This window comes from Nerophis lumbriciformis, linkage group LG06 (assembly GCF_033978685.3).
Source record: "Nerophis lumbriciformis linkage group LG06, RoL_Nlum_v2.1, whole genome shotgun sequence".
Classification (NCBI taxonomy): Eukaryota; Metazoa; Chordata; class Actinopteri; order Syngnathiformes; family Syngnathidae; genus Nerophis; species Nerophis lumbriciformis.
Genome location: NC_084553.2, coordinates 44,529,701 through 44,557,034, shown reverse-complemented (window position 1 = coordinate 44,557,034; position 27,334 = coordinate 44,529,701). Strand labels below are relative to the sequence as shown.

Sequence of the window (27,334 nt, the reverse complement as noted above, 5' to 3'; positions counted from 1 at the left end):
TTATTCATAGCCAGCCCCCCAAACTTGTCAAATTCTCCCCCCACTTGTCACATTTGTTTGTGCTACGTTTGTGCTGCAATTTTTCTTGTCTATTACACTTTTTATTTTATTAACGTTTTATTAACGTGTTATTATTCATAACCAGCCCTCCCACCTTGTCAAAATCTCCCCAAACTTGTCCCATTTGTTCGTGCTAGTTTGTGCTTCAAACATTTTTGTCTATTTTTTTTTTTTAGTTATTAACATGTTATTATTCATAACCAGCCCCCCACACTTGTCAAATTCTCACCTAACTTGTCCCATTCGTTTATGCTATACATTTGTGCTAGTTTGTGCTTCAAACATTTTTTGTCTAAGTGGTTCTCAAACTTTTTTTCCCACCGGTATAGCTCGGTTGGTAGAGTGGCCGGGCCAACAACTTGAGGGTTCTAGGTTCGATCCCCGCATCCGCCATCCTAGTCACTTCTGTTGTGTCCTTGGGCAAGACACTTTACCCACCTGCTCCCAGTGCCACACACACTGGTTTAAATGTAACTTAGATTTTGGGTTTCACTATGTAAAGCGCTTTGAGTCACTAGAGAAAAAGCGCTATATAAATATAATTCACTTCACTTCACTTCACCAAGTAACACCTCGGAAAAAACTTGGCTCTCCAAGTATCAACATAAAGACTTACATTGAAATACATTAGCGGCCTAGGTATTCATTAAAAACAAGGCAGAGGTTTTATTTACCAAGCATATTAAATATGTTTGGCCACTGTAACATTTCACACAGTTTGAACAGTAACACTGTGTTTGAATACAGGAAAACAAAACGCTGTATTTTAATCTAGTGATTCTTTAGCATACCACTAAATTGAGCCGGCGTACCACTAGTGGTACAGGTACCGCAGTTCGAGAATAGTTTTTATATTATTAACGTGTTATTATTCATAACCATACTTTGTCAAAATCTCCCCAAACTTGTGCTCTATTTTTTTCTAACTATAATAGTTTGTATTTTATTAACGTGTTATTATTCATAACCAGCCCCATAACATAAAAACTGTAATAGTTAGACTTAATAATTTTACTGCACAAACCAGCACACATGTAGCACAAACTAATGGTAGTGTTATTGTAATATTTGCAATGCTAAGGGGGATCAACTTTACACAGGTATATATGGCCACATTGTTGCAATAAAAAATGTATTGTGCCTTTTTCCGGAAATGACTTTTTTCAATTCTTCCATTGGCTAAAGACTCACTTTTGTGTATTTCCAATAACTTCTATGTTCTGCTGTTTGTTAAAAAGATAAAGAGACTACAGTAGTTGTTGCCACATGTCAAGAATATATATTTATTCATAAACTGAGTACACGAGTCAGTCATCAGTTGATTTTTGAATGTTTGTCATGTTAGGAGGCAATAATAAATGCAGAAGACATGCTTACACACGCACAGAGCCATGATTGGATGGACTATAAGGAAGGAACACAGGGTAAAATCATATTTTAAATCAATCATGTCTGGTCTTCTCTCTCAGGATGGTGTTAATGAAACATGTTGAATCTAAAATTCCAGGTTGATATTTGCTACTTGTGCACCACCACCCAAGTATAACACAAAAGGTCCATTGCCAGTCGAACACTTCCAAGCAATCCAAGCAAGTTGATAGGCAACGTAAGCAGATGTGATTAACATAAAAAAAATAAAGATTGGAAAGACTTTAACAACGCAGCAAAAAATCCTTCACTCATGCATCCTCAGCTTCAGACAGCTTCCAGCAAACTGTAACATCCATAAATGTACACAGTCTGCAGTATTTATTGCTTCTTTAAAAAAAAAAAAAATCATACCATAAAATACCTTTGTGCGTCTTAACTTGTCTTTAATAGTGCTAAAATCACCAAGCTTGCCACAATATCTAACTAAGTAGCATACTTGCCAACCTTGAGACCTCCGATTTTGGGTGGATTGGGGGGGGGCGTGGTTAAGAGGGGAGAGTATATTTATAGCTAGAATTCACCAAGTCAAGTATTTCATATATATATAAGAAATACTTGACTTTCAGTGAATTGTAGCTATAAATATATATTTATTTTATTATATATATATATATATATATATATATATATATATATATATATATATATATATATATATATATATATATATATATATATATATATATATATATATATATATATATATACATATATATATATATATATATAAGAGAAATACTTGAATTTCAGTGTTCATTTATTTACACATATACACACACATAACACTCATCTACTCATTGTTGAGTTAAGGGTTGAATTGTCCATTCTTGTTCTATTCTCTGTCACTATTTTTCTAACCATGCTGAACACCCTCTATGATGATGCATTCTGCTTCGTCTCCTTGTTGAGTGCGCAGTTGTGCTAAAAGCCCTAGATGTTCATATGCATGTACAGTAGATGGCAGTATTGTCCTGTTTAAGAGTGTCACAACATTGCTGTTTACGGCAGACGAACTGCTTTACGGTAGACGAAAACGTGACTGCTGTTGTTGTGTGTTGTTGCCGCGCTGGGAGGACGTTAATGAAACTGCCTAACAATAAACCCACATAAAAAACCAAGAACTCGCCCTCCATCATTCTACAATTATAACGTGATTGGGCAGGCATGCTGTTTTTTATTGTGGGAAAGCGGACTCAGGTCTGCATGGAGCTGGAGGGGGCGTGAATTCCGGGAGATTTTCGGGAGAAAATTTGTCCCGGGAGGTTTTCGGGAGAGGCGCTGAATTTCGGGAGTCTCCCGGAAAATCCGGGAGGGTTGGCAAGTATGCTAAGTAGGCCCCAATTAAAAACAAACTTAGCTTTATTGGTGTTTATATCAGCACTCCAATATGTTAGTTATTAGCAAATCCAAATGGCTGACATGACGCAGTGCATTCTGGGATTGCTAGCAAGAGCGAGTTCATTCATTGCCAACGCTTGACACATTCTCAGTGCTTATTTGTCATTTTCCACTGACTTTTTAGCACTTTAACCTAAACTAGTGAAGACAATTTTGGACACCTGGCTGTACAGTAAGTGAAAATGGTAGAAAAAGTGAAGTTAGACCCTATATAACCATTTTGGTTTTTCTCAAAGGGACAAAAAATGGTCTTCCCTTCTTCCACAACGTACGTCTACAATTGTCCAAAATGTCTTGGTAAGATGAAGAATCACAAAGAGTGGAACTAATTGGGGTCTATAGTCCAACTGGTGATTTAAATGTTGATAAAATACTTAAGTTGAACCTCTCCTGACCGCTCTTAATTAGATTTAAACGTTACGCCAGTAAAGACACTGCAGGCTAAGGCTAAAGCAGCACAAACACAAATCAGGTTTCTTTGGTTGGCGCATTAATGAAAATGATGTCAGCGGGATTGCAACATGAAACACAAAACACAACTTTCACTTATCACTTGAAAAAAACAGAAAAAGCTGGACTTCTGCTCATTTTTGCACTTTACAAACGATGCAGCGATGTCACATTATAGCCACCAGTGACAGGATTGGTTATAGTCTGTGATTGACAGCATTGCACAAACCAGTTGACGAGAACTATACTAACTTTAGGTCACGTCCGTCTATTGTCAGCACACACGATGATTGTAGACGTGCGCATTATTTGGCTGCTCGTTTGATTTTTTGAAAACTACCACTTTCATTCTGCTGCTGTCTTTGGATGGTAAATGACTAAAGTGCACACCTAAACAAAACTAATCTCTAATCATTTAAAGCCAAAATGACAAACACAGTTCGAATATATTAAGGGTTACTTAACTAAATCAAATCAAATAAATGAATCATTCAATTTAATATTTTTACATATTTTTATTTTTATTTAATCCAATTAATTGATTTACTAATAATACTTATTATAATCCCTCAAAGATAACTAATTAAACAAATAATACAAGTGACTTAATAAAATTAAAATGTATTAAATTAGCTAATTATTCAGTTAAATGTGAAATTATTGACACATTTATGTATCCGAACTGGGTTAACACATTTATTACATGTTTAATACTTGTTATGACAGGTATTTAATCTTCAAATTGACAGCATAGCAGTTAAATTATACTATATATAGTTTGTATAAATGTTCAGTTTATAATTATTTCCAATCTTTTTAAATTCATTCCAACATCGTTATATTTAATTCATTATGGCACCAAATAACCTATACCTTGAACACCTAAAATTGTACAAATGAATCATACTTTAATCACAGCTCATCCTATCTCCACTTATCTTTACTCTTTCCCACTTTCTTTCTCGCCCGCATGATCATATGACTTACCATCCTTATTGTTGCTACAAATTAGAACGCATCTATACCATAACTAAAACTTTCGACAATTACGTTCCATAATGTACAGTACACTTAATGGGTACACTTGTACAGTCTATTATTACTGTAACAATATGTTTATTATTGTGGTTGTAGTGTAGAACTGCACTGCATCGACTGTTTCTACTGTTCTTTATACCTTTTTTGTTTTTTTTAGCTACATGACACAGTCAAAATATTAGAAACAGCTGTGCAAACAGACCACAGTATATTAATAGTATCAATAATTGTAACACATACTAATAATTTATAAATAGTCCAAATAGTTTTAATTATATATTATTAATGATAGTAATTATTATTAGGGATGTCCGATAATGGCTTTTTGCCGATATCCGATATTCCGATATTGTCCAACTCTTTAATTACCGATACCGATATCAACAGATATATGCAGTCGTGGAATTAACACATTATTATGCCTAATTTGGACAACCAGGTATGGTGAAGATAAGGTACTTTTTAAAAAAATTAATAAAATAAGATAATTAAATTAAAACACATTTTTTGAATAAAAAAGAAAGTAAAACGATATAAAAACAGATACATAGAAACTAGTAATTAATGAAAATTAGTCAAATTAACTGTTAAAGGTTAGTACTATTAGTGGACCAGCAGCACGCACAATCATGTGTGCTTACGGACTGTATCCCTTGCAGACTGTATTGATATATATTGATATATAATGTAGGAACCAGAATATTAATAACAGAAAGAAACAACCCTTTTGTGTGAATGAGTGTGAATGAGTGTAAATGGGGGAGGGAGGTTTTTTGGGTTGGTGCACTAATTGTAAGTGTATCTTGTGTTTTTTATGTTGATTTAATTAAAAAAACAAACAAACAAAAAAAAAAACCGATACCGATGATAAAAAAAACGATACTGATAATTTCCGATATTACATTTTAACGCATTTATCGGCCGATAATATCGGCAGGCCGATATTATTGGACATCCCTAATTATTATTAATCGTATTAATTATTCAATAAAAATATTATTGCTTTTTTTCTCTTTTTTTCAAATAAAATATTTTTACATTTTTAAACACAAACTTTTTCTCATTTAATGTTATTTTTTTCCTACTAGGACGTTGTACAAAATAATATATTTAAATTAACTGTCGTAATATGAGCACAAATAAGAGACAGTCCGTGACTTGTGACATGGAAAATCTGTGCGTATTTGGGAAATGGGACGCCATCTTTGTTTTGGTGGACGCTTTAGCAGCAGCGTCATTTTTTCCCGGGGCCTCACTTGCTGATGAGGAGCCCCCCCATCCATCTGAGTTTACAGGCGAACCAGCGCCGCAGCGGGCAGAAATACTCTATGTGGAACTGCTGGAATTCGGGGGTCTTGCGGATGTCTCTCAGGAAGGCGATGTCCAGATCGGACTCTGTCAGCATGATGAGGAGCAGCAGCAGGGCGAAGAGCAGTCCGATGGTGACCAGGAACAAGCGTAGAACGCTCAGGATGAACTTGTGCAGCTCCTCCACGTCACTAGGGGGCGACGGCCTGCTTCTAGCCAAACGTGGCGCTCTTCTACCAACCCTGGACTCTGCTACCTGGCCTTCCAACGAAACCCCGCACTCTTCATCGTCAATGCTGCGGGGGGCGCCGTTGAGGTGCATCTCCATTCCGTGTTCGGCCACGGGCGTAGGCAGGACGCTGTCTGAGGGGCTGTAGGCCTCGTCGGAGATGACCGCTGAGGTGCTGGCCTCGCCGCCATCTACCGTCTGGCCTCTAGAGGGCATGAAGGAGTCGCCATGGGAGACGGAGCGGACCGGCGTGGAGTGTGCGCTGTCTCGAAGGGACTCAAGGCCTGTAGACAAACAAGAACGTAGGAATTATGTTTCAAAATTCAAACATTAAAAAATGAAACTAACAAAGTTAGGACAGGAGTCTAGAAATGTCCCTAGTATTAAGAGCAATTGACTTTTTTAGTCATTGACTTTATGCATCATAATCTTAATATTAGCATATAGCATGGAACATTTTGTCTATTCCAGTTAAAAATGTTGAAATTGAGAAAATAACCATTAAAATAAAATACAGTATTTTGGTTTTCCCATCCATCCATCCATTTTCTTCCACTTATCCGAGGTCGGGTTGCGGGGGCTGCAGCCTAAGCAGAGAAGCCCAGACTTCCCTCTCCCCACCTACTTTGTCCAGCTCCTCCCGGGGGATTCCGAGGCGTTCCCAGGCCAGCCGGGAGACATAGTCTTCCCAACGTGTCCTGGGTCTTCCCCGTGGCCTCCGACCGGTCGGACGTGCCCTAAACACTTCCCCAGGGAGGCGTCCGGGTGGCATCCTGACCAGATGCCCGGAACCACCTCATCTGGCTCTTCTCGATGTGGAGGAGCAGCGGCTTTATTTTGAGCTCCTCCCTATCTCTAAGGGAGAGCCCCAACACCCGACGGAGGAAACTCATTTCGGCCGCTTGTACCCGTGATCTTGTCCTTTCGGTCATAACCCAAAGCTCATGACCATAGGTGAGGATGGGAACGTAGATCGACCGCTAAATCAAGAGCTTTGCCTTCCGGCTCAGCTCCTTCTTTACTACAATGGATCTATACAATGTCCGCATTACTACATTTCCACATTCCAGCTAAAGGATATGTTGAAAGAGCATTTTGTTGATTTAATATATTAACTTATTTTTACACGCCGTGTATGACAGTTAATGTCAGGATTTGTTTCTGTTTGTCTTGTGTTTTGTCCCACATTTACTCGTTTGTGTCCTGAGTTGCACCTGTGTCTTTATCTGACCCTTTTTTTTCCTCCAATCAGCTTTTCTTGTTTCTCATGTGTCTAGTCCAGGTGTATTGACTTGTCTAATTAGTCTGTGCACTTAGTTCTCACTTTTCTGTTTAGTCTTTGTCTGGTTGTCAAATGTCTTATGTGGTGAGATTTGCGCCGAGCCAGTGTTAGCGTTTGTAGTGTGAGGGGGGGCGTGGCCTGCGGACCTGCAGCAAAGCGGGGTGGGTCAGGACCGGCTTCGAGATTAGTGACAGGTGCGTAGATGACCAGTGTTGGGACTAACGCGTTACAAAGTAACGCGTTACTGTAACGCCGTTAGTTTCGGCGGTAACTAGTAATCTAACGCGTTATTTTTTATATTCAGTAACTCAATTACCGTTACTACATGATGCGTTACTGCGTTATTTTACGTTATTTTTTAATGTAGTATCGGCTAGAAACAGAAGAAGTGTCGTCCTTCTGTCTCACAAGGAAAAGAAAAGGCGTGCTTTCCTCGACCGAGGAGCGGAGCGCAGGGGAGACGTTCCTCCAGGGCCTATGTATTTCGGGGCTAACACCCTTCACTTTACCCGGCAGTGGGTCTTTACAGCTCCGGACTCGAGGGTGAATGATGAGGCCGGCGGTTTGTTGCAACTTTGCGACTTTATTGGTGTCTTACACGCAGCCATCCACCAAGCTAGAGCACCTGCACACACTAACTGTTGCGCTCCCTCACCTCTCTCGCCCACTCACTCACTGACGTCACTCACCTCACATGCTGTGATATCTTAAAGGGCCACACGCGCACACACACATACGCTACTCTCATAACAACTAACAAGACATCATGGTGAAGTCAGAAGTCGAGTTTCTTAACAAGTTAACATGGAGACATTGTCACTACTTTTCTTTTGTCGAGCACAAAGAAAATAACAGTTTAGTTAAATGTAAGTTGTGTCTTGGATCAAAGATCCCATCTACTTAAAGTTAAAGTGCCAATGATTGTCACACACACACTAGATGTGGTGAAATTATTCTCTGCATTTGACCCATCACCCTTGATCACCCCCTGGGAGGTGAGGGGAGCAGTGAGCAGCAGCAGTGAGCAGCAGCAGTGACCGCGCCCGGGAATACTGCCCAAAACAGCAATTCAAATCTGCTGAAACAGCTACATAAATGGTAAATGGGTTATACTTGTATAGCTTTTCTACCTTTATAAGGAACTCAAAGCGCTTTGACACTATTTCCACATTCACCCATTCACACACACATTCACACACTGATGGAGGGAGCTGCCATGCAAGGCGCTAACCACCACCCATCAGGAGCAAGGGTGAAGTGTCTTGCTAAAGGACACAACGGACGTGACTAGGATGGTAGATGGTGGGGATTGAACCAGTAACCCTCAGATTGCTGGCACGGCCACTGCTAGCCAGGACAACATTGATAGAGCCATTGCAGCGTTTGTGCTAGAAGACATGCAGGCTATTTCTACAGTGGAGTCACACGTTTTCAGGCAGCTAATTAGCATGATACCGGCGTCAAACAACAAATGGCACGGAAAACATGTTCCAAGTACCTGGACAGTGAGCACATAAACATGGAAAGCGAGCTAAAGAAAACACTCCAAACTCTGCCTCTGCTCATCATTGAAGGTACACACTGTCAATTCTCTTATATACTCTTTCATTCTAGACTTCTAGAGTGTTTGATTATCACATCACTCTAAATGTATAGACTATAAAGTTCACAAACATAAAGAGGGATGCTAGTGGGCCAGGCCAATCTTTCCTTATCTCTAAACTAAAACTTGGGAAATGTGTAGAGTGTTCTGGGCTTCACTACAGTGTTGATCTCCTGAATACATGATTTTATTTCACAATTCCTTGAGAAAAAAAAAAGCCTGGTTAGGCTTTGTGTATGTCATGTGTGCCTTCCTTGGGTGAAGCCAGCTTTACAGCTATGTTGTCATTATGCTGTTTGTTACTTATGTATGTTATGTTGCAGCTATTTCAAATAGTTTTGTCAATTTGTTTTGGCCTGAAATAAACTGGCCCTTTGAAACATATCTTTGTCTTTGTGTGTTGTATGTAGACCACATTGCTTAGCAGAGTTCAGTGATGCAAATGCATGTCAAGTTGATCAACACATTGTATTATTCTCCAGTGCAATAACAGTACTGAAATGAAGGCTAAAATGGCATCAATGAGAGCCTTAAAAAAAAAGGAGAAAAAAAAGAAGTAACTAAATAGTTACTTTTCACAGTAACGCATTACTTTTTGGTGTAAGTAACTGAGTTAGTAACTGAGTTACTTTTGAAATAAAGTAACTAGTAACTGTAACTAGTTACTGGTTTTCAGTAACTAACCCAACACTGTAGATGACACAGCTGTGAGTGTTTGTCTGATCACCTGTCGCTCTGTTAAAGGCAGCAGTCGGGAAATAGAGGGGGTTGTTGATGGTGGAGAACAAGTGAGAGCGAAAGAAACTTTAACATGGCTGAAAAGCACAAGGAGGACAACTTATTGCAAAATAAATCATTGTTCACAAAGATGAACACAGCTGTCATGTCCGTCCTTGGTGGTCCAGAGAACTCGGAGGAGCAAGACCTCCACATAGTGTTATGGCTTTTCACTTTGTTTTGTGTGCTTTGGAAAGTTTTACTTTCAACTTCATAATTTTGATCCTACGCTTCTCAAGTCTATTAGAATGAACCTTTTTTTGAGTAGCAATGTGCTGTTGCATTCATTTGGGTCCACCTCTTCTTGCCGCCACATCTCTGCCGTGACAAATTAATAATGTTAAAATGCTACCGATGCCGGAATTAATAGATTCACTTCCGAATTGTGGTTCTTATTCTGAATTAATTCAACATTTTCAAGAACCGATTCTTAAAGATGAGCGTTTACGTCAGCAGCCAAACGGGCCTTTTGTAACCTGTAACCAGTTTGAAAAGGTTTTAGAATCACCAAATATTATATTGCGAGAGTCGGTTTGAATCGAGGATTGATTCTAGATCAGTGGTTCTCAAACTTTTTTCGCCAAGTTCCCCACTCAGAAAACACTTGTCTGACAAAAGCACCACCATGTGACCCACATTAAAATACAGTAGTGTAGTAGGCCTGAATATTCATTAAAACAAGGCAAAGTTTTTATTTTAACAAGTATATTTAATATTATTGGCCACTAGAGATGCGCGGATAGGCAATTATTTTATCCGCAACCACATCACAAAAGTCGTCACTCATCCGCCATCCACCCGAACTAACATTTTATCAAAACCGCACCCGCCCGCACCCACCCGTTGTTATATATCTAATATAGACGATGCAAGGCATTAGTGAGGTTATAAAGCTTTTGCCTGTTAAAGAAAGGAGACTGATCCAATGTAACTACACGATGCTCTTCAACAGATGCCAAACAATAAAGCACCAGGGCCTGATGGGTTCCCTGTGGAGTTCTACAAAACATTCTGGTCACTGCTAGCTCCGATATTTACGAAAATGGCTTTAGAGATTAAAGAAAACTCATTCCTTCCTCCAAATATGAACTCTGCCACGATCAGTCTCTTGCTAAAACCTGATAAAGACCCAACACTTCCATCCAGTTACCGGCCAATCTCCCTGATTAATGCTGATCTTAAAATTATCTGCAAAGTATTAGCTCAAAGATTAGAAAAAGTCACTCCATATATAGTACATCCTGATCAAACAGGTTTCATCAAAGAGAGACAATCGTCCAACAATGTTCGCCGTCTACTCAATGTGATAGACTATTCTGTTATTCATAATCTAAAAACAGCTGTTGTTTCATTAGATGCTGAAAAAGCATTTGATAGAGTGAACTGGAATTTTCTTCTAGCTACTCTACAGAAATTTGGATTTGGAGACTCATTTATAGAATGGATTAAGGTCCTATATAGTTTTCCTACAGCTTCGGTTAGAACGAACAGCCAAATATCTCCAAGGTTTAATCTTATGAGGGGCACAAGGCAAGGGTGTCCACTTTCTCCGTCACTGTTTGCTATATTTATTGAACCTCTTGCAACCGCTATTCGACAGCATGCAAATATTAAAGGCATCCATACCGCAACCGTTCATCATAAAATAAGCCTTTATGCTGATGATGTATTACTTTTCTTACAAAATCCACATTCTTCTCTTCAAGATACAATCTCACTTATCAATAAATTCAGTTCTATTTCAGATTACTCCATCAACTGGTCCAAATCTACTGTGTTACCAATTAATTTTGACTTTCAGAGCACCTCATCGATTCCACTGCATAAAGGGAACATTAAATACCTGGGAATCAATATTTCCTCCACATTGTCAGATCTGAATCGCTTGAATTACTCCCCAATCTTAAAATCGATTGAGGATGATCTGGCGCGTTGGAAAACACTGCCAATCTCACTTATGGGAAGGGTTTCTACCGTGAAAATGATGGTCTTGCCTAGGGTTAATTATCTATTTTCAATGATTCCAACCAAACCTTCTCAAATCTGGTTTAAGTCACTAGACTCACACATCAATCAGTTTCTTTGGAAGAGTAAACCAGCACGAATCAGCCTTAAAACTTTACAAAAACCCAAAGAACATGGGGGTCTAGAACTCCCAAACTTTTCCTATTATTTCCTTGCAAATAAACTACAATATATATTAAAATGGATCAATCCCACTTTATTAGATAGTTTATGGTTAGAGATTGAACAATCACTTAGCCAGGAGATCCCAATTTCTAACTTGCCCTTTATTAGCCAAATTCTCCGAAAACACAACTGCTTTAAAAGTATTAATATACGCACTACCTTAACAGCTTGGTGGGAGTTTTTGAAAATAACTGGGTCCCCGCTCACTCCATGCCAATTTACGCCTATTTGGAATAATCCTGATTTTCTTTTAAACAAGAAGCCATTGAACTTTCCAACATGGTATGATAAGGGAGTCGGATGCCTTGGGGATATCATCAATGCAAACAGTTTTATCTCTTTTAAAAGTTTAATAACACAATATGCAATCAATCCTAATAAATTTCTAGAATATATACAAATCAAATCTGTAATCAGCGCAAGATTCAACAAAACAACATGGGAAAGTAATCCTACGACCGTTAAATTCTTCAAAACATCTGCCCCCAAAGCTTTATCCAAATTATATGCTCTCTTTTCAAAAATAGATAACACAATAAGTATTCCAACTTCTAAATGGCACTCAGACGTATCAACAAGCTGTGACCCAGAATTCTGGAAACAAATATGCCTCAATACTACTCGTTTGATTAAGAATCCAAATGTGCGACTGATTCAGCTCAAAATACTTTACAGAATACATTACACCGGTCTAAGAATGTATAAAATGGGTTTAGCTGACTCTAACATCTGTGTACACTGCTCAGATAATAAGATAGATAATTACTTGCATTCAATGTGGTCCTGTGCTCCCGTGAGTAACTTTTGGCTTGGAGTGTGCGAGAACCTATCATTAGCGTTAGAGATTCCTATTCCCATCTGCCCCGCACTCTGCCTGTTGGGTGATCTCTCCGCAACTGATCTTGATATAAACAAAACATACCTCCTTATAAATGCGTTAGGCATCGCCAAGAAAACTATTCTCATAAATTGGAAATCAAAAAATAATTTATGTATAAACCTTTACAAAAACATTTTATTAGATTATGTAGTTATGGAAAGAATGTCTGCTGAATCAAACCAACAACTGACAGAATTCCGATCTCTTTGGGCACCGCTAATTAATTTTCTGACCTGACTCCCTTGGGGGCCGGGGCTGGGGCTCTGTCCCGGGGGTCTTGCTCCGTGGGTGGGGGGTCCTGGGTGCCGGGGGGGCCGTGTGCCGCGGGGTCGGGTGGGCCTGGGGTGTGTTTCCTGGTTCCGGCCTGGCGGGCCGATCCGTGGGTGGTCTGGTGGCTGGGGGTGGGTGGAGGTGCCTGGGCGGGTGTTGGGGTGCGGGTGGGGCTGTGGGCGGCCGCCTTGGGTTGGTTGGGGGGGCTGTCCCTCCCGTGGGTGGTTGGGCGGGGGGTTGCGCCCGTGGGGCTGGGGTCTTGCCGCTGTCGGGCGGGGGTCGGCTCGTGCCCCTCTGGCTCCGGGTGTCCGTGGGCTTCCTCCTTCCCCTGGGGCGCGGGGCGGGGACTGCCCGGGGTCGCCCTGCGCTGCGGCTGTGCGGGCCTGCCTGGTGCCGGGTTGGGGGGACTGCTTGCCTCCCTTGTTGGGGCCCCGGCGGTGCTGCCCGACTGCCCTGCGGGAGTCCCCCTCCTGTGTTTTACTCTGCCCTTATTTTTTTATTAATTTTATTTATTTATTTTAATTTATTTTATGTGTATGTATATATATATATATATATATATATATATATATATATATATATATATATATATATATATATATATATATATATGTGTATGTATGTATATGTATGTATGTATATATGTATGTATGTATGAATGTATGTATGTATGTATGTATGTGTATATATATATGTATGTGTGTATGTATATATATATATATATATATATATTATTACTATTATTATTATTATTATTATTTTTTTTTTTTAATCTATTTAATATATTTAACTTATTCTGTTAAATTATATATGGGTACGCGTGTATGTGGGTGTGTGTACGTTTGTATATATGTATGGTGAAATCTGTGTGTATGTATGTAGGTACATATGTATGTGTCGCTGCCCCGGTGTGCATTGCTGATCGCGGCGCCGGGTCTGCTGAGGTGCCGTGGCATGCCGGCTGTGGGCGCAGGGCTGGGCCCTTATGGCTTTTTGCCGGATGGGATGCCTGGTGGGTGGTGGGCGGGGGGGGCCTGGACGTGCGGGAGGGGCTGCGGGGTTTGGTGGCGTTGGGCACTGTTGGCAACCAGGCCTCTTGTTTATGTATGTGTGTATGTATGTGTATATGAATGTGTAGGTGTGTGCATGGGTGTGGATGTCCGGTGGCTCAATTGGCCTGGCTGTGGATGAGTTGGGGTAGGTGGGTTGGTGGCCTCGGTGGTAGCCGGGGGTGTGCGTTGTTGTGGTTTACGGGGTCGGTCGCTTTTTTGTTTTGGTTTCGGCGGCCGCGGGTGTTTACGCTGCGGACGGGCGGTGGTGGTGATGGTTGCTGCGGTGATACCAGCGGTTGGCATCGCTGTGTTGGGTTGGAGTGGTTGGGGGACTGTGGCTGGTGTCTGTGCGCTTGTGGGGTTGTGGGGCTGGCTGGCGTTGGCTTGCCGGCTGGTTTGGGGGCTGGCGGGCGGACGGGATGCATTGGCTTCTTGCCCCGTTGGGGGGCTCCTTCCCCTGGCCGGGACTCGTATGGGCACGTTGCTGTGTGGATGGCCGGGATGCGGTGTTTGCATTGGGCGTGGGGGCTGTGCGGTTTCTCTGCGTTTGGTTGCCGGTATGGGCTCTGCAGGGTTGGGTTGGGGCGGGCGGGGGCTGGCTTTGTTTGGCGGGGAGAGGGGCTCGCGTGGCGTCACGTTAAAGTGGTCTGGTGTGGGTCACGAGCTGTGGCGGGGGGTGGCGGCCTCCTGGCCGTAGTTCCTGGTTGTCGGCCGCATGGACTGGGGGGATGTCCGGGCCCTCTACTCCTCCTACTTATAGCGCACACAGTCACACATATATAGGACTTTGGGGATTGTCCTGCGGGGAGGCATGGCGGGGGGTTGAGGATGCCTCCAATGGGGCTCCAGTCCTCCTGTCTTGTCCCCTGCTCGTCCATCCCTCAATCTTAGCTGCATATTAGACACTTAGGATTTGGGGGGCTTGGTTTGGTTGGGACCCACCATGACCTTGATGTCCCCCAATTTTAATCGCATTATTAGTTCCCACAAGCATACATATCTCACTCACGCTACAGTACACACATCAATAGGGACTGGAGGTCGGCTGTAACGGCTGACCACCTAATTTTAACTACACAGTAGACACTCTGGGGGCCTTGTACACATGCTTGGGGGGTTTGGGGTTCGGCGCACCCCTCATTGCCTCGTCGGCCGGCGGGGACTGCGGTCTGGTGGCCTGCCAGGCTTTTATTCATTTATTATTGTTATATATATTTTTTTATTTTTAATGTATTTATTATTTTTATTTTTATTATTTACTTATTTTTATTTTATTTTATTTTTTAAATTTTATTTTTTATTTTATTTTATTTTTTTATTTTTTATTTATTTATTTATTTTTTTTAATCTTATTATTTATTTGTGTGTGGCGTCGCGCGGGTCTCACTTCCTGTTGGATGGGGTCCGTGCCCGTGTGGCCCGACCTTGCGCTGTGGGGTCTCTGTTGGTGACTTGGTGTGGTGGCGGCGCAGCCCCCGTGTCTGGTCTGGATGCTGTGTCTCGGTTGTTTGGGCGGTGGTGTGTTTGTGCGGGTTTGGGTTGGGGTGGGGGGCCTTTTGGTTGGGGGGGTTGTTGGTGTCTCTTGTTTGCGTGTTGGCGTTCGGGCTGACCGGCGGGCTGGCGCCGGCTGGTCTCCGTGGCCCTGGTGGCGTGTGGTTGCTGGTCGCAGTTTTTTTTTGATCGCTTTGATTTGATTGGCTGGTGCTGGCTGTCTGGGGTTATTGCGGCTGCTGTTTCTGCTGCCGTTTGTTTGTGGTGTGGGCGCCCGTGGCTGCTGGGTCTGGTGCAGGGGTGTGGCTGATGTTGTGACTGATGGCAGCGCGCGCGCGTGATGGCTGTCGGGGCTGACGAACTGTGTATATGTATGTATATGTGTGTGTATGTATGTATGTTTATATATGTGTATGTGTACATATGTGTATGTATATGTATATATGTGTATGTGTGGGTATGTATACGTGTATGTGTGTATGTGTATGTATATATGCATGTATGTATGTATATTTCTGGGGGTACGCTCTGGGCCTGCCTGTCAGACGGGGGTCGACGCCTCAGGCTACTGCATCCGAACTGCGTGTCTGGAGCTCCTGGGTCCCGCTGTCCATCCCTTCCGGGTGCCCGTCTTGGTTGGGGCCTGTTGGGCCTAGTCCCTGCGTCTATTGTGGTAGCTTGGTGCTGCAAGGTATTCCGAGGTGCTGCGAGTCGGCCAGTTGCTGGGGTAGTGACCTTGTTTGTCAGCATGTCTGTGATCTTCTTTTAATTCTTTTTTTTTAAATTAATTAATTAATTAATTTATTTATTTATTTATTTTTTAATATATTTTATTAATATTATTTTTTAATTTTCCCCTCCCTCAGGGGGGGGGCTCGGCGGGGCGGTTGCTGGTTGTTCCATCTCCATCGTTGGGGTCCCTGCGGGTGGGGTGGGTGGTTCCCGTGGCCCTGTGCCTGGGTGGTCCTGCGGCGGCCGGTTTGGGTGGGGTGGCCGGGGGCTGGCCTCGCCGCGCTCTCCGGGGGTGGGGGGTGGGCTCGTGGGGGCCCGGTTGCCGGTGGGGCGGGGGCGGTCTTCCCGTCCGGTTGCGGGGAGTCTCTGGGTCCCTCGGGCGGGGCGTCTCGCCTTTCTGCCCGTGTGGGGTGTGGTCTCTCGCTGGCTTGGGGTGTGGCTGTCCCCTGCTTTTCTCGTGCCCTGTCCTCTGCCGGGTGCGTCTGTCTGCGGCCTGCTGCTGGCCCTTGTGGGCGGTACGGTGGGTCGGGCTCTGGGGTTCCTGTCGCTGGCCGGCTTGGCTGCGTGGGGGCGGTGGTCCCTGGTTCCCTGGGCACCACGCCTCCTGTTTGTGGGTTGGGCTCTCGGGGGTGATGGGGCCGTGCTCTGGCTCCCACGCACTCTGGGAGTCGAATGTATTGTACATGCAAATTCACATATGCTCACATACGTACATAGGTACCTACGCTCCCACATACATACACAAATACAGTACATAGTTACCTACCTAATGTTCGTACATCCACACGCACATTCAATATACAAACATACACATACACATACTGTACATATACATTCACTGTACAAACACATATACACATTCTGTACATATACATTCATTGTACAAACACATATACACATTCTGTACATATACAAGTACATATGCATACTTACACTCATGCACATAATCACGTTGCATCAAACATATATTAACGTTGTTGCCCTAGGGTAAACTGGGTGTAACACATGGCACACTGACAAAGCTTAACCTATTGTGACTATAACAATCTACAAGGTTAATGTAGGTTGCTTCTCTTTCTCCCCCTCCATTTTTCTGCATTCTTTCGTATCTCAAGTTATCATTACGTATATGTATTGTTGCATTTAAACAACTGTATTGTTGATAATAAAGGTAAATTATTGGTATTGTTCATTATCAATAGCGCTATTTCTATTGGTATTTGTATTGATCCATTTGTAGTGTAATAATGCTCATGGTTATTTCTGTATTATTTTTTATTTTTCGCTAACTGCTTATTTGCTATTACTTTTACCATCATATTTGTACATGTCATATTTGCTGATGTTGCTCTATTGTTTGCTGTTGTTGTTTTTGTCTCTCTGTCTAATCCCCCTCTTGTCCCCACAATTTCCCCCTCTGTCTTCTTTTTTTTTCTCTTTCTATCCCCTCCTGCTCCGGCCCGGCTGCACTAAATGATAATATAAATACATTTAATAAAGTCAAATACAAATAAGGCAACAAGAGAAGTATCCTACACTTCTCTTTTGTAAAGTAAATCTGAACAGCCGACATGGGCATCTACATCAACTATATGATTTGCCTGAGAAGCTGGACAGGACATAAAAAAAAAAAAAATAAAAAAATAAAAAAAAAAAAATGCTACCGATGCCGGAATTAATAGATTCACTTCCGAATTGTGGTTCTTATTCTGAATTAATTCAACATTTTCAAGAACCGATTCTTAAAGATGAGCGTTTACGTCAGCAGCCAAACGGGCCTTTTGTAACCTGTAACCAGTTTGAAAAGGTTTTAGAATCACCAAATATTATATTGCGAGAGTCGGTTTGAATCGAGGATTGATTCTAGATCAGTGGTTCTCAAACTTTTTTCGCCAAGTTCCCCACTCAGAAAACACTTGTCTGACAAAAGCACCACCATGTGACCCACATTAAAATACAGTAGTGTAGTAGGCCTGAATATTCATTAAAACAAGGCAAAGTTTTTATTTTAACAAGTATATTTAATATTATTGGCCACTAGAGATGCGCGGATAGGCAATTATTTTATCCGCAACCACATCACAAAAGTCGTCACTCATCCGCCATCCACCCGAACTAACATTTTATCAAAACCGCACCCGCCCGCACCCACCCGTTGTTATATATCTAATATAGACGATGCAAGGCATTAGTGAGGTTATAAAGCTTTTGCCTGTTAAAGAAAGGAGACTGATCCAATGTAGCAGAGACATTCAATGCGTGCCACGCTGTCACGGCCCAGACGCACACCAGTGCGCAATCATCTGGGAGCCGCGCTGAGCGCACCTCCAAGTGCGCTCGCGCCACTCAAACTGCTGCAGGCAGCTGCGTTCTATCTTGTTTTAACATCCTGTGGCACTCTTCTGGGATCACGGCGGACGAAACTGCTCATGCTCAGGGTGTTTGTGGAGGTTCGGGGTTTTGCACAAATGTGATGCACCATGTTAGATGTCCCGGTTTTGTGACTGTCCTAGACATAAACAACGTCGCAGCTCTTGCAAATCACGTAGCCAGCATTACTATCATCCTGATTTACAACCTCATAAAAACGAGTCCACGCTGAACTTTTCTGGCCTTTTTTCCCCCTGGTCTTTAGTATTCCCTTTTTTAGTTTGTCGCGTACCACGTTTGCTGCCGGCGTTGCCATCTTTTTTTTTTTTCTTCTTCTGTTGTGGCGTGCTGCAGGTGCCTGCTCGTTTTTCGTATGTGGGTAACAACATTTAACTATGTATATATATTTCCGAATTGGTTTAACTGCCACCCGCCTGAATGTATTTAAAATCTTAATTTTTTTTAATTTCAACCCGACCCGCGGATATAATCTAATTTTTTTTTATTTCAACCGCCCGACCCGCGGATAATCCGCGGACTCCGCGGTTGTGTCCGCAAACCGCGCATCTCTATTGGCCACTGTAACATTTCAGAGTTTGAACAGTAACACTGTGTTTGAAAATTGTATTTAGTGATTATTTGGCATACCACTAGATCAGTAGTTCTTAACCTTGTTGGAGGTACCGAACCCCACCAGTTTCATATGCGCATTCACCGAACCCTTCTTTAGTGAAAAAAAGTTTTTTTTTTTCAAACTCAAGACAAAGTTATATGTTTTTGGTAACACTTTAGTATGGGGAACATATTATAAGTAACAAATACTTAATTTAGAGTTTTTTGGACACTAGGGGAACATATTCTAAGTAACAAAGACTTAATTTAGAGTTATTTGGTGAGGGTTAGGGTTAGGGTTAGAGGGTTAGGGCCAGGGTTAGAGGGTTAGGGTTATAATAAGGCCATGCCGAATAAGGCATTAATAAGTATTTAACAATGACTAGTTAAGAGCCAATATGTTACTAATTTGCATGTTAATAAGCAACTAATTAATGGTGAATATGTTCCCAATACTAAAGTGTTACCATGTTTTTTTACTGGTGCACAAAATGAACCATGCACGAACATCACCTTGTTCAAAGAACAAAACCAACACAGTCCATAAACTCACAACAAATTATAAACCTGCAAATCAGTGTAACTTCTGCTGTTACCGTATCCGTAATACACTGATAGGGAGAAATTTTTATTTACACGATGAGTCGGGTGTGTCGTGACCTCCGCCGAACCCCTGACCCCGACTCACCGAACCCCTAGGGTTCGATCGCACCCAGGTTAAGAACCACTGCACTAGATGGAGCACAGTTTGAGAATCACTGTTCTAAGTCAAATTGTCACCCCAAGAATCGGAATCAAATTGAAGCGTGAGTTGTTGTTAGTTTCACATTCCTATAAAATGCTCACATAAAAACTGCCTTTCATGATATCAACAGGACTGGAACAGTAGTAAAAATACTAAATACTATATACTAATACAAGAAGGCGAAAGTTTTGCTTCCTAATTTTTTAAAATTGTCTCCTTCTAGGTGGTTAGCAATGCAGCTAATGGGAGCAATCCATTCTGCCTCTAAATCACTCTAAAATGCATCTAAAAACTGCTAACAATACTTAATTTATGTTCTGTAACCTTTATAATAACCAAGCTGTAGTGACATTGTTTTTCTAAGAGCGAACACAGAGGAACTGTTTTTCTAACGTAGTGACACATGTTACGGTATTAGCCGTAAGCGAGCTTCTGCGTCAACAGCTGCATCTCTTTTTGTAATGCACAACACAATGGGATAGAACACCAATCTGTACTGACTGAAAAACATACAATCATATTACAGTATCCGTAAAGTATTAGCATACATTTCATGTTTTGTTTGCACACAGCTAGCTCAGCAGTGTATGTAGTTGAAATAACAAGCATTGTGTGCTGCATGTATCATGATCAATATTAAAAGGGACTCACTCACTCGATGGACAGTTGTCTGTTTGGTCGAGCTAGCTGCGGACGTTACTTTCCAGTTGATTTTGGGTAAGCAAAAATTGGCTCCGAGTTCCACATTTACACTGTCAAGTCACGCCGGCCCTGAGTCTCTCGGCTTCCGTCTGCTTCATCATTTCACCCTCTCTTCGTGCTCGCTTCTATACAGTAACCCGTAAGTAGTTCATACTCAGGTTAAAAAAATAAAATTGTGAATCCTCATTTGTCCAAAAATAGCCATTTTCCTTGTCTATTACGAAGTCGGCCATGATTAGAACACACACGCTTTGGTTTCCGGAAGTAGGAACACTGATTTGTCGCCGAAAGTCGGAAGTGTTCTGCTGTGGAAACAGAAATAAATGCGCTGAGGAACTAAGTCCCGATTTTGCGTAAAATGACTAAAATACGGTAAATATTGTACATATTATATATTGTTATGAACGTGTCTGTTAATACATTATATATATACTTGCCTTGTGATTATAAAACATTGATGGAGGGTTCTGAAGTTGTTTCAGAGGGCTTTGAAGGCTACAATGGTGACTCCTATTAGCCGCATCTTGGAAGCGTTTATTTTTTAATTTTTTTACCATCTTTAGAATCCTTTAAAAAAAGACGTGTGTTTTTGTCTCTCATAATGATTGTGAGAGATAGGCAACATTCCAAACATACTGCATCAATTGAAATAAAAACTACTTGATAAATAAAATATTACCAGATGTTAATATCATTTTATCACTAAAATGTGTTTTGTCTGATTGACGACACTGGTGCTTTTGTTAAGTAATACATTTAATTTTAATGTACTGATTAGCTTTTGAAAAAAAAACCAGAAAAACTTATTTTACCCTTGTATGACAATTAAGAATGATGACAGTTTGACCCTGATAATGGTGATGTCTTGACCCTGGAACAAATTATCTGTCCATAATGACATGTTTTAAAAGAGACAGTCTGAGATAGGCTCCAGCGCCCCCCGCGACCCCGAAGGGAATAAGCGGTAGAAAACGGATGGGGATGGAGTTTAAAGCTACAATGTGTAACGTCTATCCTCTGTATACCATGTGTAACTTACTAATATGATCCTATTTAAGAAACTGTTCAAACTCAAAGTGTAGGAAAAAAAACTAATAAACTTGTCTTATCTACTGTGTTTCTCCTTGTTAAAGTTAAAGTTAAAGTACCAATGATTGTCACACACATACGAGGTGTGGCGAAATTATTCTCTGCATTTGACCCATCACCCTTGATCACCCCCTGGGAGGTGAGGGAAGCAGTGAGCAGCAGCGGTGGCCATTTATCTGGGCGTAGTGTTAGTGTTACAGCTAACAAAATAAAGTCTGAGTCAGTGGATTTGTTGTGTGGAGTGCCTCCACGTTGAGTTTTGGGTCCTGTCTTATTTTGGCTGTTATTGATCCTTTTGGGAAACATCATCCAAAGGTGTAGTGATGTTTCTTCCCACCTATTTGTTGATGATATCCAGCTTTCCTGCCTCTTTTAAACCGTCTGAGATCCCAAAGCTTAATACTTGCTCGATTGTTTAGTGCAGTGTTTTTCAACCACTGTGCCGCGGCACACTAGTGTGCCGTGAGATACAGTCTGGTGTGCCGTGGGAGATGATCTAATTTCACCTATTTGGTTTAAAAAACATTTTTTGCAAACCAGTAATTACAGTCTGCAAATGATGTGTCGTTGTTGAGTGTTGGCGCTGTCTAGAGCTCGGCAGAGTAACCGTGTAATACTCTTCCGTATAAATAGGTGGCAGCCGGTAGCTAATTGCTTTACAGCGGGAGGCAGTGTGCAGGTAAAAAGGTGTCTAATGCTTAAACCAAAAATAAACAAAAGATGAGTGCCTTTAAGAAAAGGCATTGAAGCTTAGGGAAGGCTATGCAGAACAAAACTAAAACTGAACTGTCTACAAAGTAAACACAAACAGAATGCTGGACGACAGCAAAGACTTACTGTGGAGCAGACGGCGTCCACAATGTACATCTGAACATGACATGACAATCAACAATGTCCCCACAAAGAAGGATAAAAACAACTGAAATATCCTTGATTGCTAAAACAAAGTAGATGTGGGAAATATCGCTCAAAGGAAGATATGAAACTGCTACAAGAAAATACCATAAAAAGAGAAAAAGCCACCAAAATAGGAGCGCAAGACCAGAAGTAAAACACTAGACACAGGAAAACAGCAATAAACTCTAAATAAGTCACGGCGTGATGTGACAGGTCATGAAAGTACACCTACTTTGAGACAAGAGCTATATTGATGCATGCTTGGTCATATCCAACAATTGCAACAACTGTTTACTGTCAACTGAGTTTCATTCATTTTTAATGATTACTGCTGGTGGTGTGCCTCCGGATATTTTCAATGGAAAAAAATGTGCCTCGGCTCAAAAAAGGTTGAAAAACACTGGTTTAGTGGACTCTTTGCAGCTCAATGCAGACAAAATAGAAACAATGGTTATTGCATCTGATGATTTAATTCCAGGGATTAAACAATACTTGGGTTACTCTAGTCTACTAAACCAGGTTTCAGAAACTTGGGAATTATATTTGACAAAGACATGTCATTAGTGCAGCATCGTAACCCACTGATGAAAAACTGCTTCATTAAACTAGGGAAAATCTCTAAACTTAGGAAAAAGGTGTCACAGAATGATCTAGAGCTTATTACTCATGCTTTTGTGTCTTCACTTTTAGACTATTGTAATAGTCTATTTTCATGTCTGAACAAGAAAGGAGCTCTCTCGACTACAATTAGCGCAAAACTCTCCAACCAGAATTTTGACCCGTACAATTAAGAGGACCCATATATCCCCTAGTTTAAAAGAACTTCATTGGCTGCCTGTATCCTACAGGATCAAATGTAAAATTCTGGTTGTAGCCTTCAGAGCCTTGCATGGTCAGGCTCCTTCTTATATCAGTGATCTGATTCAGCCTTACACCCCAACTCGGGCTCTGAGGTCTGTGGATCAAAATCTGCTGAAGGTTCTACGCACTCGTTTTTGGACTAGATGTGACCGATCCTTTCAGGCTGTTGCTCTCATGCTTGGGAACAATCTTCCACCCTCATTGCGCTCGATTGAATCTGTTGACACTTTCAAAAGCAAACTTAAGGCTAATTTATTTGATTAGGCTTTTAATTAGCTACTTTTGGGCTGCTATGATTTTTATGTTGTCTTTTATATTGTTTTATACTGTATATTTTAGGGCTGGACGATTATGGCAAAAATAATAATCATGATTATTTTGATTGATATTGTAATCATGATTAATGACACGATTTATTCATTAATTTGAAAACAAGAGTATTTATTGTACCACCAAAACTCAACTTTAATTATTGTTAAAAAAAGGATATAAATTGGTATTGAATAAACCACAACAAGTAAATTAATAGTAGTAACAAAAGATTTAAATAACAATAGAAATATAACAAAAAATAAAATTACATTTTTACCTTTTAATTGTTTTTAGTTCCACTCAAGTTGCGACTGTTGTTGTGTTTGTAAGTTGATCTCACATTGATGATGTTGTTCATAACAACACAAGCAGATGATATGTGTTGTAGGTGTATGAATTGTTCTTGCTAGTTTTAGTTTCGTAGTTTAGTCGCTGTTTCAAGTGACCAAATTGAAATTGTTAAGGACGGGGCGGTTGCATGTTTAGGGGATGAATTAGTGGTCACGAACAAATTAATTTCCCGAACAAATGTTCTTTCTCCTCACAATGACAGCATTTCATTCTCGTTGTCAATTTCTGTGATGTACTGCGTTTAACAGCGGATTTCATGATATTGGCCAATTCTGTGACTCCGTCCGCTGTTACGTCAAGGCGGAAATCATAGGCCTAATTTTTTTGTTGAGTTTAGTGATTATTGATTAGGCATACTAACGATGTGTCAAATAAAACTATCAACCATGGTAAGATCCCAAACTTCAAGGAAACATGCATTTTTCCACTTATTCGCTCCTCATTCGTTCCAGTGTTACAAGCTCTGGAATTTGTATGCACGTTGCGCGGCCCATTGTTCGTTTTTTCCAACTATTATATTTTCATGATCGTGAGAAGACAATCGAAATTTAAATCAAAATTTTAGTAATTGTCCAGCCCGAGTATATTTATATTGTTTTATATTGCGGTTTTGTATTGTGTTGTATTTGAAAACATATATATGCCATCGTATAAACATTTAGACGTTGTTTTAGTCAGGAACAAACCTAACGTACTGTGCTTTTAGATCTTTGAATCAAACCTAACATACAGTATGATGCTTTAGCCTTGACAGAACTTCATGCTTAATTCATTTTTTTCCAGTGTCAAAGGTTACTCCCTCCCTCCCACTTGTATTGTATAAAAGAATGACACATCTGTCATTTTGCACCTTTTCCCTTTCATACCTGCTGTGAATGCGGACTGTACCTTTTGAGATGCTCGAGCTTCTCAAAATAAATCTAAGAAAGACAATTTTGTTTGACTATTTGAAAGAAAATTTCCAATACAGTATATTTATCTGGCCTTTTATATTGTGTAATTGCTGATAGTTTAACTGTGTTGTCAAGCACTTGTGACTTTTTGTCTGTGAAAGATGTTATACAAATAAATGTAACTTATTACAAAATAAGACTATTGTCTATAATCTATTATATACTCAGCAAATTATGTGAATTACAATTGATCAATTATCCATTCATGTGTGCTTTATTGATGTATTAATTTTTTTATTTGGTTGTCTGTGTTACAGATAGAGTACAGGAAGTGAACAAATGTGTTAATGATTAAGGAGAAAAGAAAAATGTGTCACAACCTCATCACAAATTGCCACCTCATTGCATGCAGGGCCAACACACACAGATTACTGCTTTCCATTTGTAACAAAAACATGGCACTTTTCAAGGTACGTTACCATTCAGAACTGTCACAATAACAGAAAAAAGACGAGTGGCTGCCACTTTCACTCATAACAGATTATTTTATTCTGCAATGTGAATAATGAATAGGGGAAGTGATGAATAATCATTGGAAGGAAAGCATATTTGCTGCAGTGGGAGTAATGATACTTATAAAGCACTTATTAATATCAACCTATCTCAACCAGCAGATGTATGCCTACTGTGAGGACCATTGAAGCTGCATTTAAAGCTATAGGTCATGTTGTATTTTTGAAATCATTATGTTATGACATAACTAAAGGAAATCATTAAAGTGAGCATGAAATACTGGAAGTCTCACTTAAGCCATGTCATGACCGCAGCAGGCTACTTTAGAGACCACACTCGAAGCACTTAGGGATGTCCAAAATTCCCAAAACAAGCTAATGTTACCTGCGTAGCCATGAGGAGGGACTGCTCGCCTGGAAGGAGCCTTAGACTGCCGTCCCGGTCCAGTATCAGAACCTTCCGGAAGGGAGGGAAGGAGCGGAAGGGCTCCTAAAGCCTTCCCCAGTAGCCGGGGTCCAAGCGACAACACGCGCACCTTCACATCCCGATAGCAATGGTTGATCATGCGCAAGTGAACGTTCACTTTGGTCTCGATGCGAATCAGACACTTGACCATGGTTCAAGGTGAGAGATATGACCTTGACTCTTCCTGCTGACCCCACTTGGTGCTGCACTAATGAGCTAGAAAGCGCTAACGAGCTAGAAAGCGAGCGCCCTACTTGTCGCTATCAGGTCGACAGTCCCAGTTGCACTGAAAGACAGACGGAAAAGACAAGGCCTGGGAATGTAGTCCCCCTTCTCCCCTTTCACACTTTGCTGCTGTTGGCTAGAACCCCCCCCACCCCCCCATCTCAGTCCCTTACAGCAGGAGCTATTTTAGGACAGTTATTATTACCGATGGGAATACCACCAACAGAGACAGAGCGACAGGACAAAACACAAGGGATCATACAAAGGGTTCAAGGTCAGGGCCCTTTTCAAAGTACTGTAATGACCCGAATATGAGACAGCCCCTCTCTGATGAGTAAGTTGTTTGGACCCACCTGTAAGAACCTCTAGATCAGTGGTGTCCAAAGTGTGGCCCAGGGGCCGTTTACGGTCCGCGGCTCATTCTAAAAATGCAGCCATGCAGGCTGTTTTTTTTCTTTAAAGCTGTCTTTGCTCAAAAATAATGAATCAAAACCAAAGTTGTCATAAATAATTAACCTATTAAAGGCTCCAATCATCAATAAATCAATCGAAGTTTACTTATTACAGCCCTTAATCACAAATGTCTCAAAGGGCTGCACAAACCACAACGACATTCTTGGCTCAGCTCCCACATCACAGTAAGAAAAAACTCAACCCAATGGGAACAACTAGAAACTTCGGAAGGCACAGCAGATGTTGGGGATCCCCCCTGGGTGACCGGTGCAATGGATGCCGAGTGGATACAGTTAATAATGTGAAAATATTAAAATATTTAATGTGTAAATATTGCATGTTTTGTATATGCCATAAAAAATATGTTTTGTTTGACAAAAGAGCATGAAACAAACAAAAAAAAAACCTGAAAGAATAATCCATCCATCCTTTTTCTACGGCTTGTCTTTCTCGGGTTGCGGGGGTGTTGGAGTCTATCCCAGCTCCACTCGGGCAGAAGGCAGGGTACACCCTGGACAAATCGCCACCTTATTGCAGGCCCAATATAGATAGACAATAATAATAAAAACGTAAAAAGGACCGATAGATCTGAAGTTGATCTGGAGACTTAAACAGCAAAAGTAAAAAAAATTAAAAATAACATATGAATTGTTTT

The 27,334-nt window shown here is 41.0% G+C and overlaps 1 protein-coding gene across 2 annotated transcripts in view; it reads right to left on the bottom strand.

The window, feature by feature from the left end:
• Positions 1-2,235: 2,235 nt before the first annotated feature.
• The window catches only part of LOC133608838 (FERM domain-containing protein 5-like), a 167,916-nt gene continuing 142,817 nt past the window's right edge, over positions 2,236-27,334 (bottom strand). For both annotated transcript variants that reach the window (XM_061964413.2, XM_061964414.2), the window contains one exon: positions 2,236-6,198. In XM_061964413.2, coding sequence (XP_061820397.1) covers positions 5,630-6,198 — 569 coding nt within the window. In that variant the 3' untranslated portion in view covers positions 2,236-5,629. The remainder of the gene's footprint in view (positions 6,199-27,334) is intronic.